A 21,156-nucleotide genomic window follows, 5' to 3' on the forward strand; every position below is an offset into this window, starting at 1 on the left:
AGTATTCTATTTCTATTGTTCCATGTTTCTATTATCCTTTACTTCCAAAAATCTGTACCCTTAAAACAAATGGGTGTTAATGCTGCAGGTGACATCAGAAGCGTGTCAATGTTAAAATTATTGTTGAGGGCAGTGGGATGGCTGTCACTCTTTCTATGTCCACGTTTAGCCCTGGCTGCCATTCCTTCCAACGGCCGCATCAATTGATTCTTTTCCTAAAGATTATATTTTTGCTCATTAGCTAAACAGGCATGCTCGGGAGACACCCGCGATTTCTACCCTTTTTTTCAGCGGAAGGAATCAGCGGGACACAGCTTAAAAACCGACATCCTCAGACTTATTTTAATCTAGCAGGGTTTATGGGAGTGATTTCTATATGCCCCGTAAACGCTCCCTTCTGAATTAGGAACAGGAATTAACCCAACGCATTTACTAAAGCCGACCCAATAAATATTTTCTATTGGAACAGAACGGAACGGAGCAGCTGGCTGTCCGTGGATCCAGCCGGGAGGGTTAAAGTGTGGGACTCGCCTGGGTTCAGAAAAGCACATGGGTGCTTTGCTGCCCTTTAAGGAGACGCGCTTGCTTTCTGATCCGTGAATATGGTGAGTTTAGTGGGTGCACCGCGGGGGATTGAACTGAAAAACATAGCCATGCATTGCAGTGGACTCGTCAACAGAGTTTCGATGGCTTTTTAAATAGCCACACTTCTTATGCCGAAACGTATTTGTTTAGTTTTAGCCATGCTGAAATGTATTTGTTTAGCTTTTAACGTATTTCAAACATTGTGGGTTTGTGCGGGCATTTGTGGTGAACAAGAAATTAAATTGTTCTTATTTCACAGTAAACATACTAGAGATTGCCATGGAAATTCTTAAATTCTACTTCCACTTTGAAACTTCATACAACCTGCCTGGGTTTATTTGATAAGTTAGTTTTATCGTAGCCCTGGCGAAAAGACTGCTTGCATGATATGGAAATTTTTTACTAGGTATGGTCTTTATGAACTCACTTAAGTTTATTTATTGACACTAAATTGATTGGCTTTTCCGTTGAGGTTATTTATTAGATTTGTTTGCTGCACATCTCACTTCAAAGGTTATGTTTTCTTATTACATTTTTATAGTGTTGCTATAAAGAATTCGGAGTTCTGTGTTCTATATAAACTAGGCAACATAAAACTTATATTTTTGATGGATTGTAATCAGGGAAATCAAAGGACACAGAGGCTTCATTTTTTTTTGAATTTAGGAAATCCTTTTAAGGAACATTTTCTATAAACTCAACATTTAAAAATCTGAACAATGAAGATCTATTGCACTACATTATACACAATTTATGTTATGTTAAAATTGTGTTTGGTGTACTTAGTGTTTAATAATTCTATATATAAATGGTTTTAAGCTTTCTATTAGGGCATGTGCTTCATTTAACAGTTATAGAGTAAAAACCCTTTCAGCATCTGGTGGTTACATGGACATATCTTTTGTAATTTTCTTGTAGTAAAACATATATAATTTGCTTTAACTAACTTTCAGAATTTTTTTAAAAAAATAGTCCTTAAATTTCTTAGTGGCCTCTCTTTCAAATACTAACCAGACTGGTTCCCTCTTAGTTTTTTCAAGATTAGTCAAGGTTGGATGGGTGCTTTTGCATACCCTTTGAATCTCTCAGTAGATTGGACTGGTGTCAAGAGTTGAGAATTAAAGGTAGCATTTATAATGGTTCAGGTCTATCCTTAATAGGCAGCTCCAGGTTTGCGTGTAGGGATAAAAAGGTCAGCTGTGCAGTTGTTTCCTTGTGGAGTGCCATTTTTTAAACTCCCTGATATTTAATCATTACATGAAACTAACAGGCAAGATCATCATCATTTTGGAGTATTCTTTCAATAATATGCTGATGACAGTGTGCAAATGGTGACATCAATATGTTGGTGAAAATGTGCATATGGTGATATCATGTAAAGTCTTTATCTACTTGTGTCCTGACATCTGACACAAATATGTAAATTGTATCATTTTCTGGATATAATCCCTGCTGATGTCTATAGCACTCAAATGCTGATTTGTATTGGAAAATGCAATTTTATAGAAAGGAGTGTACGGTCTGGAAGTTTGCAGTAGGGCACGGGGAAAAAAGTATATATGATTATTTAGCCCAGTGTCTTAATTGTTCAGCCATCGCACCACCGTAATATTTAAACAGTGATATTAAATACAACTGATTTTTTACGTATGTAATTTTATCAGCCTAAATTACGCATATATTGAAAATACTGTAAATATTTGATTATTTTATTTTTCCTTGTGTGTATTTTATCACTTCTTCAAGTATTCTTTTTGAGTTCTATGGTTAGAATGCATTCATCTTTCATTATTTTTGTAATTGGTGAGTAAAACTAAAATGATTCCTAAAGCCACCTCTAGGTTGCCAATGAGATAGACATACAAAAGTAAAAAAACTGATGATAGTTTTATGAGCTTACAATGAAAGAATAAATCAGTTGATTATCGGTATGGAGTCAGATAATAATTTAGGAACAGTGTTGATTTCTATATATTTTTAGAAGGCCTCTTTATTTTGAATAGAAGTACAGATGTATATATAAACAAAATCCTTATAACCATCTTCTATAGTTAAGTGTTATGAATATATGGTAGATGCTGACTGATGCTTGAAAGTTAAATAATTATTTTGTTATGTTTCAGATGAGGATAGTTGAAGTAGTTCTATTAAATGTTTTCATTATTTTGACTCATTATCTCAGCCTAAAACTGCCAAAGCAAAAGGGGGGGAGCAGGAAAAGAAAGCCATCCATCCTTACAGCAGAAAAGCGGCTCAACTTACAAAAGAAGCACACAAACAGGTTAAAAAGGAAAAGTAAGTGTTTACATATTTTCTAATGTTGAATGGTATCTGGGATAATATTGTTGCTTTAGGAATATTGATGGCTCAACAGTTAAAGATGCTGAGCTTATCAGCTACAAAGCTGCCCCAGCTCCCACCCATCAGTTTGAAAGCATTCAAATGCAAGTAGATAAATAGCTACCACTTTGGTGAGAAGGTAAGAGTGTTCCATATGCCTTGGCATATAGTCATGCTGGTCATTTGACCATGAAAGTATTTTTGGACAACATTGGTTCCCTTGGCTAATAAATGGAGATGAGAACTGCCCCCTGGAGTCAGATACAACTGTCGGGAAACTTTTACCTTTATCTTACTAGTCTGGCAACTTATTTAAGGATGTATTAAAAATGAGATAAACATATAAGCACAAATGATAGCAATCCATTACTGTCCAGTTTTAAGATCTTTGATCATTTGCAGTGATATTAACCATGATTGATCTTACTGCCGTGTTTCCCCCAAAATAAGACCCAGTCAGAGCGCAGGAACAGAAGGCAGGCGATCCTGACTGCCCACACGAGCCTTAGGCAAGCCAAGAGACACGAAGGTCAGCCTCCCGCAGCCACCCATCCATTGCGGCCCACCAACTCTTGGCTTTACCGCAGCTTATATGGCATGTCCGGATTGCCTGCCTTTCCTCCAAAACCTCTGCCTACATACATCTGCTGCTGCTGCTGCTGCTGTGCAAAGACAAGCATCCTGCAGCTGCCCGCCACTCTGGTCCAACTCTCTGCTTTCCCGTGGCCTGCATGGTGCATCCAGGTCTCATGCCTCCCCCCCACCTCTGCCTCTGCCTGCTGCTTTGACAGGTAATCAACTCACCTGCACTGCCTGAGCTGCTGTTGTTGCTGCTGCTGGACACCAGCTTGTTGCCTCCTGTGCTGGACACACACACACACACCACTAGGAATTATTTTTTGGGGTAGGTCTTATATTAGGCACACTTAGAAAAATCAGGCTAGGAGTAATTTTCGGGTAGGTCTTATTTTTGGGGAAATGAAGTATTTCATTATTTTATTTTGATCATGTGATACACTCAAAACTTGCATCGTGCATGCCCCTGAATTGTCTTGAATAACTGCCAAAAACTGATCTGGCTCTGATGGTGGAAACTAGATCATTGATTTTCCACTGCTACTAAAATTTTAAAACTCTAGTCCAGGGGTAGTCAACCTTTTTATACCTACTGCCCACTTTTGTATCTCTGTTAGTAGTAAAATTTTCTAACCGCCCAGCGGTTCCACAGTAATGGTGATTTATAAAGTAGGGAAGTAACTTTATAAAATTTATAAAGCAGAGTTTCAGCAAACCCCTACCGCCCACCATGAAAGCTGGAACGCCCACTAGTGGGCGGTAGGGACCAGGTTGACTACCACTGCTCTAGTCTGTAGGTAGTTCACTTTCTCCAGTATTCCTGATCAAGATCAGTGACAAGGAGAAGTTAATATGTGTGTAACTCCCAGCTCAGGAATTTACAACGGAAATATAATTCTTTATCATATTGATGCAATTTCTGTGCAAATAATCCTTAATATTAACAGCGCAATACAATATTGTAAAACCTTCACTTTGAATCCTACTTTTTAGATTATCTTTTTACCAGTGATTTAAACAATTTTGCTGTGGTGTTTTGGAAATAAAAGTGATAGCCACTATTATATGTTAAAATGTATTAGTATTAAATCTCTGGTTTATGATAAAATGAGATATTAGTGTCCTATAGGTTATATTTGTCAGAGACTTTGGTGCAATATATATGTAGAGGCAGATATGTAGAACTTAATATTAAGTTAATGCATAGTGGGCTCCAGATTTTCTTCCAAATTATTTGCTATGTCACCATGTGCTTTCTTTTCATTTAACATAAAAAACCATCAATGGTATAATGAGAACACACTTTCTGTTCCTGTTACTGTGTCATTTCAGTAAAATATCTTGTAGACGTGCAGGAGTCCCCCCCCCCTCCCCTTTTCTGAGAAGAGGTTTTTAGCAAGTCACTGTCTCTTCACACAGCAGATAAGAATGGATAATTTTCCTAGTAAAATAATCTGCTCAGTATTTTTAAAATGTTTTCTTCTGTTCATTAATCTACTAACTTTCTGATCTTGTCAGTTGTCCAATTCTGCATAACTCTTATATTTCGAGCCACAATTAATGAGTCATTTGTTCATTAGGTATTGTTGGAAGTACTACCATAGAAATATGCCGGTGTAATATAATTAGCATTATAAGGTAAAGGTAAAGGTTCACCTCGCACATATGTGCTAGTTGTTCCCGACTCTAGGGGGCAGTGCTCATCTCTATTTCAAAGCTGAAGAGCCAGCGCTGTCCAAAGACCTCCATGGTCATGTGGCTGTTATGACTAAATGCCGAAGTTAATCAAGTAATTAACACTGTTAATTAGTTAATTATAATTAGCATTATAACTAGGTATAATAAATGCACAAGTACAATGTTTACCTTATTTATTTAATTGTGTTCTCTTTATCTAGGGCGTATGGAAAATAGATCATGCTTAATATTTATATAGGAATATAGAGTATTTAAAGGGTTCACAAATTGAAATTCAATAATATTGTCTCATCTTAATCACTTTTTAACATGGTAAAATGTGAGTTAGATGGTTGGTTGGGATGTTTTCAGATTTGTTATGATCAGGTTCTGTAATCTCAGAGCTTTTGTGTGCCATAGGGAAAGCTAATGTTAAAACATATTAAAACATATTTTGTAAACATCTTTATGTGTAGTCCCCTGCTTGCCGTTCAGGCATAAGAATTCACTTGGTAAATAAAGTAGGTATTTTCTTTGTTAAACAGATTCCTTCTCTTTCAAGCAAAATAGTTCATATGCTTCTGTGTTTACATATGGTTTTTTAAAAATTAATTCTTGCATAGTTTCTTCAATTTACATACTTCATCTAATTGGCTATATATATTTTAGAAGTTAGATTGCGCTATTGTAACTACTAAATATGTCATGAGATTGTAACAGAATATAAAGTTATTAAATAAATACATTGTATTTTTTTCTTCTTGCAGATTGAAAAATGAAAAAGCCTTTCGGCTCAGCCTTGTGGGTAAGTGTAATTTATATTTTCAGATTTTGTAAAATTAAACTTTGTTGTATTTCCTTGGAAGAAGTTCTAGCCAGTGGTAATATGTTTTTAAAAAACTTTTATAACAACTATGTATTCGGTTTAACATTAGGGATCCTACTACTTGGAATTTTGGAATACTGGTTCCTTTATACAGTTCTGATTTTTTTATTAGTGTTTTCTATAACATTTGGAAGTTTTGCATAATTCATAAACTTTCTTTAAAGTTTAATCAGTTTTTAACTTTAACTTAACTTACTTTTTCATCTTTATAAAGCATATATTTTTGAAATTGTGCATGTGAGAAACTAAAGAAATTTTTAATCAACATCCATATTCTACATTAGTAAATAAAATCATTTATTACATTTACATGTTTAATTATTTTTAGAAATAATCAGATTTATTTTTTTCTTCATTTTTCTGGCAATAGATAATACACTAGCTGGCTTTTTTTTAAATAAAAAAATAATATTTCAAATAGGAGGACTTCTGGTGAAGATCATTGTGTACTAGACATCTCCAAAGGAGTGAACTTGACATTACGGCCAGATAATCAGCCAGATGGTGAATTCTGGCTGAAAAAATATTTGTACTTGCCACAGGTGCTTCTTGTGAGTAGATTGCAGGAATAAATTTTTTGTAGTTGGCTCAGGAATCGAGAAAAGAATTGATGGATTCCAACTAAGCTCTTAGCTGATATATATCCCATGTGCACCCAAAGCTCACCTAGCTTTAATCACTTTTGGAAATTGCTTTTTAACTGCTTTCTAGTCATTAGGAACCAATGCAATTACACATCTTACAGCAATATGCAATCCTTAGCAAAAGAAGACATATACAGCAAAAGGGTGATTAAAACATCAATTTTGAAAAATTACAAATGGGTTGAAGGTCCAGATGAACTTGAAGTAGGAGTTTCAAAATAAATTATAAGAATCCTTTCCATGGGGAAATGCTGTTGTTTTGAATTCTTAAAAAAAGAAACATGAAAAGATGTGATTTTGAAAGCTGGATACTAGACGGAACCAGAAAGAATTTAAGATTACAATTAAAAGAACAGAACATATTTGATTTACTAATAGAATATAAAAAGTACTTTAACATTGGATGTGATGAAGGATATTTCTAAAATTATGGTCTCATAAGTGTCTGGCATTATAGATAGACTATCTTTAAAAGAGGTTATGGAAGAGAAGTTTTATTGGACAAGAGTGAGATTGATTTAAAGTGGATTTAAAAATGACAGTCTAAAACGGTGATGGCAAACCTATGGCATGTGTGCCACAGGTGGCACGCAGAGCTGTCTCTGTGGGCACACGAGCTGTTGTCCAAGCTAAGCTGCACCATGCATGTCTGTGCGCCTCCCGCCAGCCAGCTGATTATTGGGTCTCTGCCGTGCATGCTCGGGGTGTGGGGTGCATGCAGGAGATGTGCACGCATGCACGGGGGGCTGGGAGGGTCACATATGCATGCATGGGGGAAGCACGAGGGTGGGTGCGCTTTCAACGCAAGACAACAAAAAGGTTAGCCATCACTGGTCTAAAAGAATCGTGTGGAAAAAGATGCTGCACTGCATATACAAATTAAACTGCCTGGTGACTTAATAATTTAAAGGAGATAGACAAACAACAAACCAAAAGAGTTACCTGGATAACTTTTCCACATTTGATCTACAAAACAGCCTTGTTAAAGTTGGACATGTGGACTCTAGTATCAGATAAACATTTCAGCAGGATTCTGTTTTGCAAATTTGCCCAGCATTTTGACAATTGTAGCAACATTTTTTTGTGATCATTAAGCATACAGTTACCGTATTTTTTAGAGTATAAAATGCACTGGAGTATAAGAGGCACCAAGGTTTTGAAGAGGCAATTTTTTTAAAAAAGTAGGTAGGTAGATAGAGGGAGAGAGAGGGAGTGAAAAAGAGAGAAGTACAGTAGGTAGGGAGGGAGAGAGAGAGAGAGTAGTTAGGTAGATAAAGGGAGAGAGAGGGGGGGTAGGTAGGTAGGTAGGTAGGTAGGTAGGTAGGTAGAAGGATAGAGAAATAGAGAGAGAAATACAGTAGATAGGTAGGGAGAGAGAGTAGATAGGTTGGTAGGTAGAGGGATAGAGAGAGAATAGAGAGAGAGAAATACAGTAGATAGGGAAAGAGAGTATTTAGGTAGGTAGGTAGAGAAAGAGATAGAGAGAGAAATACAGTAGGTAGGTAGGGGGAGAGAGGGGAGTAGGTAGGTAGGTAGAGGGATAGAGAGAGAGAAATAGAGAGAAATACAGTAGATAGGTATAGATAAAGAGAGAGTAGTTAGGTAGGTAGGTAGGTAGGTAGGTAGATAAAGGGATAGAGAGAGAACGAGAGAGAGAAAGAGAAATACAGTAGGTAGATAGGGAGAGAGAGAAAGTGTGTAGGTAGAGAGATAGAAGGAGAGAAATAGAGATAGAGAGAAATACAGTAGATAGGTAGATGTTTCTGCTGGCACAGCACTTGATCAATATAATTCTCATCAATCAGTTAAAGAGTTTTCCAAAAGGAAAAAAAAATTTTTTTTGCATTCTGCAAACCTCCCAAAAACGGTCCGTTTTTCACGAAAATGGGCCGTTTTTTTTTAAAAAAAAGGCATGAATAGCCTTTGGGGGGGCTTGCAGAGTGCTCCTGGGAGGGGGAGCAAAAATGAACAAAAAATGGCCCATTTTTCACAAAAATGGGCCCGTTTTTTGTCACCAAAATTGCATGCATAGCCTTATGGAGGCTTAGAGAGTGCTGCTGACGGCTGGGGGGGGGGGCAAAAACGGCCCATTTTTCGCTCATTTCTGCCATCCCGAGCCCCCAGGAGCTCTCTGAAAGCCTCCATAAGGGTATACATGGCCATTTTGGTGAAGGGGCGGAGCTTCAGGAGGCAAAAAATGCTGTATTTGGTGTATAAGACACACCCAGATTTTCAGCTTCTTTTTTGAGGAAAAAAGGTGCGTCTTATACTCCAGAAAATATGGTAATTCTCTACTGACAGTGAAGAAATTGAAGCTGAAGCACTGAAATAAAACAAGCCTTCAAAATAAATCATAAGATAATTGCAGACAAGAAATGTGAGGATGGTTTAATGACCATCATAATCCCAGGCCTGAAATTAAAACTTGATCTCAATGCATTCATTGCATTGAAAAGAATGGGGAAGAAAAACAATAAGAGGAATATTGTTTTGCTGATCCTGGCAAATGCTTTGAAGCTGTTTTGGGTGAAATCCTAATTGAAATCCTGGCAAAACTTTTGTATCTTGTGTATTTACTCTTATTTTGAATTTGTAAACAAAAGGCATCAAAATTTTAAATTCAGTATATGTTCAGATTTGCAGAAAGATGGGTTTAATGTTGTATCATGTAGAAGTTTTGCTTTACGTACAAATTCATTGGAAAACATCATTAGATTAGGACAGCGATGGCGAACCTTTTTTGGCTCGCGTGCCACAAGTGGGGGGAGCGCAGGGGGGGCGTGTACGGGCGTGCCGCACCCATAATACAACACTAAAAATGGCTTTTAAAAAGGTGAACTCAGCTGGCCGGCACGTGCATGCGCGCTGGCCAGCTGACAGGGCAGCGCCTCGCGTGCCCTGACAAATGGCTCCGCGTGCCACCTGTGGCACGCATGCCATAGGTTCACCATCACTGGATTAGGAGATTCCCAAAAGTTTTACATATAACTCTGCTATATACTATTTGCATGCACTGTTTATTGTCCCATTTCTCTTGGGTTGTCTTTAATCCTAAAAAAGTGTATGCCAAGCATTTGAATTATCTGACTATCCCCGACTACGATTGTGTTTTTTTTCTAGAATGAAATTCAGTTCTTTTCTATCAGCCCATTCTATAAATTGATGTTTAAATTGCATAAAAATATGGTTCATGTGCTCTTTCCTCATAATTTCTGTATTTCTTAATAAAATATCCTGGAAAAATAAATAAATGATATATAACCTTTTACTTGGCAGTAATAGCAAATTACTGATTGAAACAGATGCTAGTTTTCAGACAGTAGCCATGAGCATATGAAAGGAAATTTCAATGGGAGTAGATTTAGTTATTTTATGGGATTAATAATTTAGTATTGTTTTATATTTTTATTAACATTAGAAGCAATCAGACATGAAAACAATAACTTCAAAGATGGGAGAGGAAATTATTAAACTGTATAAATACATTGTTTATACTTTAATAGATTTTACAAATATCTCCCCCAAAATTATTTTTGTTCTCTTTTTTTGATAGGTGAAAAATTGCTTTGGTTTCAATGTCACCTTGATCCTGACAAAATGGAGTACACAAAAAAAGAAGCTTCTGAATTAGTAGAAAAGTAGGTTTATAGCAAGTGACCTAAGTCTTCTGTGTCTGGAACAAGAATGTTGAGTTGTTCATAATTTTACCTGCTTGGTATGTTTTTCAAAATAAAAATACCCTGTTCTGTGTAGTGCATTAGAACATCTGTTGGCATATGCCATCTTTAGTATTTATTCATGCATTGCAATTTTAACTTCATATATGTTAATTATTATAAGTAATTAGAAACAATTAAATTGACTATTCTAATCTAATTTTTTTCTGGAATAATATATATCTGTTGTGTACTTTTTGTATGCAATTATTCAAGACACCTTTAGTCTCAAATATCGTGTTTCTGGATTTTAGAAATAAACAAACTTATTTATTTTAAGTATGAGCTGAAATTTAAAAAGCAACTTTAGTTTGGAGCATACACAAAGTAGTTTGATAAAATATATACTTTCTGCTTTTTAAAAATCTTTTCCTGGCTAAAGAAAACTATGCTACTATTTTGTTGTCAGATTGCTGTTTAATATCTGGATAGCTGATGACATTAAGATAGAGAAGAACCTTGCCTCTGATAGTTAGTTTAATATTAGTGTTTTTGTATATATTCTTATTCTTTAATATTTAAGATGATTTAATGTTTCTAAATAATTGACAAGTATTGCTTAAAAAGAACCCCAGTGTTCCTAAAATGGCAGTTTACTGTGTTTTAGTTATTTGCAGCGATTTCATGATGAGTTGGAACAGATTGAACTGCACAACAGCATTAAAGGAAGACAGTCCAGACAGCATAGTTCCAGGGAAACCGTAATCAAGCAGACTATGGAACGTGAAAGACAGCAGTATGAAAGCTATGGCATAGGTATGCTGTGTTAAAAAGTAGTCTGTTATTAAAATGTGCCCCAAATATAAGAACTCTACATAAAAGAGAAGTAGCACGAGTTCTACTGTATGTTTTGGAGTATAAGATGCATCGGAGTATAAGACGCACCAAGATTTTGAAGAGGCAAATTTTTAAAAAAGGTTTTGGACTCTGCAGACCTCCAAAAAGGCTGTTTTTCATGAAAATGGGCCTGTTTTTTTAAAAAAATAAATAAAAAAGGGCATGAATAGTCCTTAGGAGGCTTATAGAGTGCTCCGGTTTTTTCCCCAAAAAACGAGCAAAAAACATGCCGTTTTTAGAAACAAATGGACTCATTTTTGTCAAAAAAAGGGCATGGATAGCCTTTAGGAAGCTTATAGAGTGCTCCTGGGGGCTGGAGGGGGGGAAAATGAGCAAAAATGGGCTGCTTATTGCTCATTTCTGCCCTCCCCAGCTTCCCGGAGCTCTCTGAAAGCCTCCTACAAGCTATGCATGGCTATTTTGGTGAAGGGGCGGAGTTTCAGGAAGCAAAAATGCTGTATTCAGTGTATACCACACACCCAGATTTTCAGCCTCTTTTTTGAGGAAAGAGGTGCATCTTATATTCCGAAAAATAGGGTACTTCTGAAGTAAATAAAAGTTAATTGTTTTCTCACATCTTATTCATATTTTATTCTCTGTATGCTGTTGGACTTTACTTGAACTTGACATTCAGGTACCAGCATCTCAAATCACATACAATACAATACCACACCACACCAAACCAAACCAAACCAAACCAACCTGGAAGGGACGTTGGAGGTCTTCTAGTCCAACCCCCTGCCTAGACAGGAACCCTATACCATTTCAGACAAATGGCTATCCCACATCTTCTTAAAGACTTCCAGTGTTGGGGCATTCACAACTTCTGGAGGCAAGCTGTTCCACTGATTAATTGTTCTAACTGTCAGGAAATTTCTCCTCAGTTCTAAGTTGCTTCTCTCCTTGATTAGTTTCTACCCATTGCTTCTTGTTCTACCCTCAGGTGCCTTGACTCCCTCTTCTTTGTGGCAACCCCTGAGATATTGGGAGACTGCTATCATGTCTCCCCTAGTCCTTCTTTTCATTAAATGAGACATACCCAGATCCTGCAACCGTTCTTCATGTTTTAGTCTCCAGTCCCCTAATCATCTTTGTTGCTCTTCTCTGCACTCTTTCTAGAGTCTCCACATCTTTTCTACATCGTGGCGACCAAAACTGAATGCAGTATTCCAAGTGTGGCCTTACCAAGGCATTATAAAGTGGTATTAACACTGATTAATACCTGATTATTAACATTGATCTTGGTTAGACAGATGCTTACTTTTGATTTTCTTCCCTATTTCAACTTGTGTTCCTAATCTGATTTTTATGGTGCTGTTTTTGGTAGGTTGGACTATTTTTTCCCCTTGTGTAAAGACAGATGCAAAAAATGAATTAAATAGTTCTGCTTTCTCCCTGTTGCTTGTCACCTTCTTGCCATTTTCTCTCAGCAATGGACCAGTTGTTTCCTTAACTTTTTTCTTGTTTTTAACACGTTGGAAGAAGCTTTTTTTTTTGGTTATTTTTTACTTTTATGGCAAGCCTTTCTTCATTGCGAGCCTTAGCTTTCCTCACTTCATCTTTACAGGCTTGGGCTATTTGCTGATATTCTGCCTTAGTTATGTCCCTTCTTTCCACTTTTTATATTTATCCTTTTTGTCTTTCAATTTTTCAACTTGTTTTAATGAAGAAAGATGCAAGGTGGATAATCTGTGTAAGCCCTTCCAAATTGTGGTAGTTAATTTGATGCATGCAAAAGATTTTTTAATAATAAATAGATGGTCAATGTAACCTTGTTCCTGACGAATTGCTACAAGTTTAGACAAGTTTGCTTGAAAAATTCATGTCCATAAGAGCACTTGAAATGTTCTTCAATTCTGACATAGCAACAATTTAAAATTAACAGTAGATATTCTATATGTATTTCAAGGGTCTCTTTATAGCCTATTCATTTATCTTTTATGTATGTATAATTTAACACACGTATTCAAATTACCCAGGTCCACTTCACTTTTTTTTAACTGTGAAATATTTAAGGAGAAATAATCATTTGCATATTTCTTGATTAACTTGGTTCTAATTTGAGAAAAAATATTTATACTGCTAGGCAGTGTTATTAGACATGGTAGTTTAAAATGAAAAGTTATATTGACTAATTTTTAAAATGCATATTTCTATTGCCTTTTACTGAGAAGAAATAACCAGTGGTGTGACTTCCCTTTCTCTCCCAGTATTCACCATTCATTAGTTTTACCAGTTAATTATAGTTTTGTCTGGAAAAATTAGGTGCTTTTCCAAATTTGATGTGAAACATTTAAGTACTAAATTAGTCCAATTGATTAAAGTTGGTTAATTAGCTAAAATAATATCCTTGATATGACAGCATGTAATTTTTTTTTCTTTGTTGCAAATAGTTTTCTCCTGAGAAAGTACCTTGCTAACAAAGTAAATCTAATAGCCATCCTTTTGAATGTATTCTTTGGGGTATCTGGCAATTTGAAATAAGATATTTTGATGAATCAGTTTTCATTTCTAAAGTAAGCAAAATAAAACTGATGAGTTCGTCTCTTTCAACTACAATAACAAAATAAGACAGTTGGAGATCACTCATCTTTTAATTTTCTTACTCTATGGATTGATCTAGATTCAATTTCTTTCCATAGAAATCCCTGACATTGTAAACTGTAAACATCTTCGATATTTCAGGTGAGTTATTTTCTAACTACCCCCAAATGGGGCGGGCAGGGATATATTGCGCCAGTATAATTTGTGTTAATTTTTAAAAGAGGGCACAGTCTTTTAGTCCAAAGTAATCTAGTATGAACAGTCTATTTTCCAACAATGACATGCATCAGTTTCAAATAATAAAACATTTTCAACATCATATTGTATGATTCCTTGTGTTATACAGAATATTACATTATAAAATGGGAATTGATGTATTATAACTCAGAAATAAACTGACACGTGAAAATTGAGGGTTTATATATTTGTATCTTTTCGCCTTTTCCTCCATTTTTTATTTTATAAAAATTGAAATGTTAATATTGATGTTATTTTAATGGCTTGACACAATGCCTGGGAAAATCCTATTTAGATAGAAATTCACGGTTAAGCTTGAAATCAGTGAGAAAATCAAACATCATGGATAGATTCAAAGAGGCTGTTTATGGAAAGTAGGCTTCTTAAGTTCCCTTTTTGCTTCATTTTATTTTCCAGGAAAAATTAATAGGAAATCCTACTTGGGAAAAAAAATACCTAGTTGAAGTTTAGGCTTCCTTGAAATCTCTAAAAATAAACAAACAACAAACGAAGATCATGGTTAAATTTGAAGAGGCTGTTAAGAGATAGTGGACTTTTTACATTGCTATTCTGTCTTATTTCAATTCCAGGGCAAAATACATGACAAATTCTACTGGGATGGAAATCAACCTGTGGTTAGAGCAGGGGTGTCCAAACTTGGGAACTTTAAGACTTGTGGACTTCAACTCCCAGAATTCCCCAGCCACAAGTCTTAAAGTTCCCAAGTTTGGACACCCCTAGGTTAGAGTTAGGTTTCCTTGAAATCAATGTGAAAAACCAACTACACAGAATTTGAGATGCTTTTATGGCTGGAGCTTTTCTTTACTTTTCCACTTTGCATCTGATTACATGTGGAGGGGAAGGAATTTACTTAACAGTACATCAGTGGTTCTTACGTAACCTTTAGTGCATAATCTCAAGAGTTTTCCAAGATTGAGTCATCCCCGTATTAGAAGAAGTCAGCTGCAGAAACTGATGAGCTTTGAGAAAGCAGTGCACATTAATTTCTGTCCCGTTTAACAAAATCCAGGGATGAATTAATTGAAAAACAGAGGTTGTATTGGGGAAAAAAAAATCCTGATAGTGCAGTCAAATTTTCTTTTGAGATACTTTCCTCACGCAACAATAGATAGGATCAGTTAATAAAGTAGGTAGAACATTTTACATATAAATTGGACCCAGAATATTTTTGTTTTTCTTTAATTTGGTGTGGGGTTATATTCATTTAAATATTGTTAGCCTATTTTAGAATATACATAGTAGTTTTCCTGTCTTTCCTGCATCATAGGAATTTCAGTAAAGTCTCTTGAAAACATCTCTTCCATTAGGTGGGTTTATTCCAGGGTTATTTTACAAAGACCTTTCCAATCAAAGTTTATTTTTAAAAAAAATAGGAGCAATTATTGATCAACATAAAATTACAGTTTCCATCAACTAATGCTTGCCATTTTTCTTCCGTTTCTACCAGAGATTGGGATGGTGACCTGAGGAAGCTACCAAATATTAAAATGAGAAAGTTATCCAGTAAAGATCTCTCTAGTAGTAGAATGGAGAATGCAAACGTTGAAGCTGGAAATGAATTGCCTGCCGCACAGGAAGTGGATGAAAAAGAAATTGCTGATTGACAAGCCAGTGTTTAAACTGTCTGTGGCAGCAAGAAACCTTCCTTTCAATCAACCAAGAGAACCTGCAGTTCTGATCACTATGACAATTTATACCGCAGTTTATAATATTGCATTGTCTTTTTAAAAAAACAGTGCAATGTGGGTAAGGTTCATAAAAAATACTTGATATTATATTGGTAGTACCAAATTCTGATTAGTCTAAAATAATTATTCTAATTAGTCATAAAATGCAACAAAACAACAGATTTAAAGCTCATGAAGAAAAAGTCCAATTTTTAATCTTGCACCTTACCTACTACCTTTCCTCAGTTGTCCTTCAAGAGAGAGTACTGAACTGATTGTCATTACAATAGGAGCAAAGTATTTTTAGGGGTGAACTTCAATGCATCTTTCCATACCCCAAGAGTGGCAACATTTTTTAATAGTGCATTCTGGCATTATTCCTTCCTGAAGGTCAAGATTGGAAGCATAGCATATAACATCACTTGAGAGGTTGGGATTAAAAAATGTGGTCTAAATTTTGGAGCAGGTACTATTAAGGATTTGATATTTCCCTTGAACTCTTCCAAATTGTAAAAATGCATAATGGGAGGAACTGTTTCGCTATTCTCTTAACAGACCACATTTAGCTCTTTTTTTTTTTTTACAAAAAAGCTTTCCTGCTAAGCATACATAGGTACATAATTGTGTGTCCCAGTATCTAATTTATTTACAATATTGTGTTGAGTTGGAAAGAATAAAATATAGGCTATAAAATAAAATTGGAAAGAGTAAAATATGGGCTATAAAGCAGTACTGAAGAAAGCATACTAACCAGTATATTTAAGCTGGATTCTTTCTTGGATTTGATCTTTGGGTTCTTTAGTTGTAATATTCTATGTGGTAACTTGTAATAACTTTTTTGTTTTGTTTTTTTCTTTGATGACGTTTTACTTCTCATCCAGGAAGTTTCTTCAGCTCTGACAGGTAGTGGGGAATGGTGAGCTGAAGCAGCTTCTTGGATGAGAAACGAAAGAAAAAATAAGAAAGTTCAGTTGCCTTCTAAAAAGCATCTTTGGGACAACCATGACCTGGATGACTGAGAATCTCTGCAGACTTGTGATATTTTCATAATTCAAAATTACTAATTTTTGGACAAGCAAATAACTTGACATCACCAGGCTTCAGAGAATCTAGTAGTGGGCTTTCTACTTTGGTACTGATCTCTTTTTAAAACAAAGTTCCTTAACATTGATTTATAAATCAGATTTTAAAGCACATATTCAGGCTACTGAACTGACATGAAAGTACATTCCTGAAGAATGGGGAAAGAAGTTCTTCTTGAGTTAAACTTGCTCAGGACTCGGGGGAAGGACTGGACTACGTTCGGTTTTAACTAGCCATTCCTCACTTAATCAAATGTAATCTGAAGCACATAGACTGAGCTTTCATTTAAAACATGCTTTTAAGGGCATTTGATAAGGCAACAATATCCTCAAGTTTGAAACTTAGGACTCGAGTTCTGAAGTTCTTCAAACTGGAAATACAAAATACATAATGGAAACATGATTAGTTTCTATTAAAAAATGTATAGCCAATTAAGAGTCATCTGTTTATTACAAATACAAATTTGTTCCACAACAATTAGTTTTTTTTTTCTCACCCCAAGAACCTTTTTAATACACAAATCACCCACAAAAGCTCTTGCCAAAGAAAACTGGGAAAACAAGTAATAAACTTGCAAGTCCAATGATTATATATATATAATAAAATATTTGCATCATAGATTGCAGTGCAGTTTTCAGAAATTTAATTTTCAGATAAATGGGGATCTGTGCAACAATGCAATACTCACCTTTTCTATTGATTGCTTTCCACCTGTAGCAATTATACTAATAGTATTTTAGATTTATAGCCAGGATAATTTGGAATCAAGTGCTGCCTAAGAATCAACCAAACAAACAAAAAATACTGGAAATTAAAAATTTGCTTTTTTTCCCTTAAGGGATGATATATTCCACATTTTTTCTGCTATCTGTAATACACTTTTTCTTTAACTGGTACTCAAAAAAGACAGCATAAAAGATGGCATATTGCAAATTGTGGTACAAATATAATTTTCAAACACAACTGAAAGCTGTTCCTTCATGCCTGGTTCCATGTGAATCAGGTTTTAAAAGTAGCATAATTCCCTAAATTCTATGGAATTAAGCCAAAATAAATCTTGTTTACAACTCTTGCTGGCATAATGATAAGTTGTTTCTAAATCTTGGTATGGGAATCTTGTAGACCTTTTCTCCCAATGCATCATGCTATATAAACATGCCAACATTTCTATGAATCTACCTTATTTTGCTGGCACTGAATATATGAATAACCAGCCATTTATCTTTTGTCACATGCATGATAATCCTTTTACACAATGTTGCCTCTGTATGGGCTCCATTGTATGGTCTCTGCAAAATATGCAGTTGGGCAAATAACTGCTTGGACTGACATTAACATTAGTAGAATGATAAGAAATTCACATTGCAATATTATTCTGAAAGTGCATTTTGTTGTATATAAATTCAGTTTTCAGTTTTTGATGCCATAGTGATCTTCTATGCAAAGCATAATAACATCATAAATATTTATAGTTGGAGAAGAAACATAAGTTATCACTCCAAATTATAAATATAACCCAAACTATATCCTGATCTTTTATATGTCACTTAGAAAAAAAAATGCAGACCATTCAGCTTGAATTTTATTTCAGCTTGTGGCCTGACTTCTTTTCCATTTGTCCCATTTTCTGTATTAAATTATGGGATCATCGGAACACCACAATAATACTATAATGGCATTTTTTTTTCTTTTATCTGAAATACTTAGTTTACAGTTCAGTTATCCAGTTTTCATTTCAGAAAGCTCTCCAGCATTATAATTCTTGTCATATCCATCATATTGTATAAAATTAACTTTATAGTTAATATGTTTTCAACCAAGCTAGATTTCTGATAATACAACTCTTGACTTACTGACATTAAGTGAGAAAAAACCCACTTATCTTAATGAAGTTAACTGCTTTTGCAATTTCTCAATGGAACAAACAAATATAATCCTCTCAGGGCAGTTTACTATTTTTTAAAATTTGCAGCATGAATTATAATTCTTTTAGAAATAACCAATTGCAGTTTTTCATCATAAGCTCCCCTTATTACTGTTTTCTCGTATTAACTCACATTACCTGGGCACAACTCACAATACAATCAACAAGCATAACAGTGATAGAAATAAGATACTTATTTTTCTGTAAATATCTTACTTTCTTTAAGCCTCCCGGGTAGATACTTCTGAAATGGGATGCCAAATTATTCTTTGGATCCCTGCAGGCTGCATTCTTACATTGATTTGAATTTAAGCATCTCATTTAATCATACCTCATTTTATATTAATATATTAAAATAATAGTATCAAATGAACTACTGAATCCTTGACTGTTAAATTCTTTCTTATATAGAAGTTACTGCATTTACATTGCCAATTAAGTTCACATTGAAGAAATACTGTCATGATTTGAATGCTGTCCACATTGACTTTTTCAAGGCTATCTTTAAAACAAAGTATTGGGCTAACATTTGGGTGGTTCTTTTCTTTTGCATATTTCTCACCCAAATAAAGAGATACTAGAAATTATAAAGCCTTTTGTTAACAAAAGTACTCTGATGTCTTAATACTCCGATTTAATGAATTGTCCTTTGGAAGAGTAATCTTACAGTGGCCCGGAAATTTTTAATGTTCTGCTATATAAGAATAATTACAAACTAAGTTGCTATTCCAGATGAATGTAGCAATTTGTCAGAGAATTTGTTGTTAATTATTTCTGTTGTCTATGATTGACCAAGAAAAATATTCTAATATTCTACTTTACAAATACTCAAAATCCATTATTACTTGATAAGTGTGGTTGTTTTTACAGAAATGTTATAGGGTAAATCACCTTAGCATTAAATATCACATTATCAAACAGATAATTTGTGCTTCGATGCATACCTTTATAAGAACCTTAAAAATTTGTTTGATCTCCCCCCCCCAAGTTTACAATAATTAGCAAAAAGACCATAGTAGCAAATACACATAAAGTTTTTTTTTCTTGTAAACAGAACGTAAGTAGAAGTTCTGCAAATGCAGTTCTTTTAAGCCATCAATAGTAGTGTTGGCATGTCCTTTGCCTGTTAGAAGTTTTTGCTTTTCTGTCTTCCACTTTTAACTGTACTTAGCAAGAAAGGTGAAAAAACATTTCTCAGTTACATTTCAGAGGTAATATGCATCATCTTAATTATCAATTTTCCTTGCTATTTTTTATATTTGTTCTTTTTTCAAATATAATCTGTGGATTTGATTTTTTTTTTCTTGTAGCTAACAGAAACGTTTCACTTTGTTTCCCAAAGAAATGCTACTTCCATCAAACTGGCATGACGTCAGGAACAGTTTCTTCTGTTTGCTGAGAGTTTGTATCTGTCTGTGACACCGGAACCACAACAGTATCTTTAATTTCAGTGTTCTGAATGGTGGAAGAATTTTTCTCTTCCAGTTTTTTGGCAGTATCTGGACAGTTCTGAACAAATATCACACGGTTATAAGCCTTCAGCCTTCGCCATAACTGAATGTAGACTTTACATTGCACGTACATGAAGACAAGGCCTCCAGTGAATCCAATGGCTACCACAACCAATTTTGTCCAAAATGGCCATTCTAGGACTCCTTTCCATAAGAGAGGGAGAGAGAGAGATTAATGTTAAATTGATCAGGATTATTTCTGTTGCTTTCTCTAATATTTACTATCAACTATATTTGCTGAGTGGTTTAGAAGCACACTTCCTACTATTTTCATATAAAGACAAAAGTTACAGGTAATCCTCAATGACATCATTCAAGACACGAATTTACACTACTAATTAAGTGGTAGTTAGGTGAAAGTTCTTATGATTGCATCATTCAACAATGGCAGTTCTATTAATTGCAGCTTTGATTGTTAGGCAAGGGCCTCATGCTTCTCTTGAGCACACTCATTTCCCACTCACTCCCCCATCTCTGCTTTATTGTTGCTCTGAATGCTTCCTCTACCACAGGGGTGTCAAACTCAAGGCCTGCAGGCCGGATCCAGTCTGCAGCTTAAATCAGGCCCTGGAAATAGTGAAGAACCAGCCCATGGTGCCTCTGCCAGCAAAAACTGAGCTTGGAAGGGTCGTGCCCCCAAGCTCCATTTTCAGTGGCAGAAGGTTGCAGGATGCTGTCAGAGCTGTGCCTGTCTTTGCGGGTAGAGCACAGACACCCTTGACACGAGTGATATCAAGCTGGCCAAGCCCACCCCAGCCCCCTGAGTTTAAGCACAACCCTAATGTGGCCCTCAATGAAATCGAGTTTGATACCCCTGCTCTACCACCTACCCCTGCCATCCCACACTATCTAACTTTCACCCTAGTTAACTTTCACCATCTTCCTCCCATTTCTAGATGTAACCAGCT

At 35.4% G+C, this 21,156-nt stretch overlaps 2 protein-coding genes across 2 annotated transcripts in view; one reads left to right on the forward strand and one right to left on the reverse strand.

Annotated features, from left to right (window-relative positions):
• The first annotated feature begins 297 nt into the window (after positions 1-297).
• Positions 298-19,348, forward strand: TMA16 (translation machinery associated 16 homolog). Its single transcript, XM_081959674.1, has 7 exons — positions 298-605; positions 2,768-2,880; positions 5,946-5,983; positions 10,262-10,346; positions 11,032-11,180; positions 13,904-13,946; positions 15,511-19,348. The coding sequence occupies exons 1-7, from the start codon at positions 603-605 to the stop codon at positions 15,665-15,667; spliced, it is 588 nt and encodes a 195-aa protein (XP_081815800.1). The 5' UTR covers positions 298-602; the 3' UTR covers positions 15,668-19,348.
• MARCHF1 (membrane associated ring-CH-type finger 1) overlaps positions 19,278-21,156 on the reverse strand; it is a 162,260-nt gene continuing 160,381 nt past the window's right edge. The window contains exon 7 of the mRNA XM_081959673.1: positions 19,278-20,392. Coding sequence (XP_081815799.1) covers positions 20,094-20,392 — 299 coding nt within the window. The 3' untranslated portion in view covers positions 19,278-20,093. The remainder of the gene's footprint in view (positions 20,393-21,156) is intronic.

The sequence above is a fragment of the Natrix helvetica genome (genome assembly GCF_964273705.1).
Source record: "Natrix helvetica genome assembly, chromosome: 7".
NCBI lineage: Eukaryota > Metazoa > Chordata > Lepidosauria > Squamata > Natricidae > Natrix > Natrix helvetica.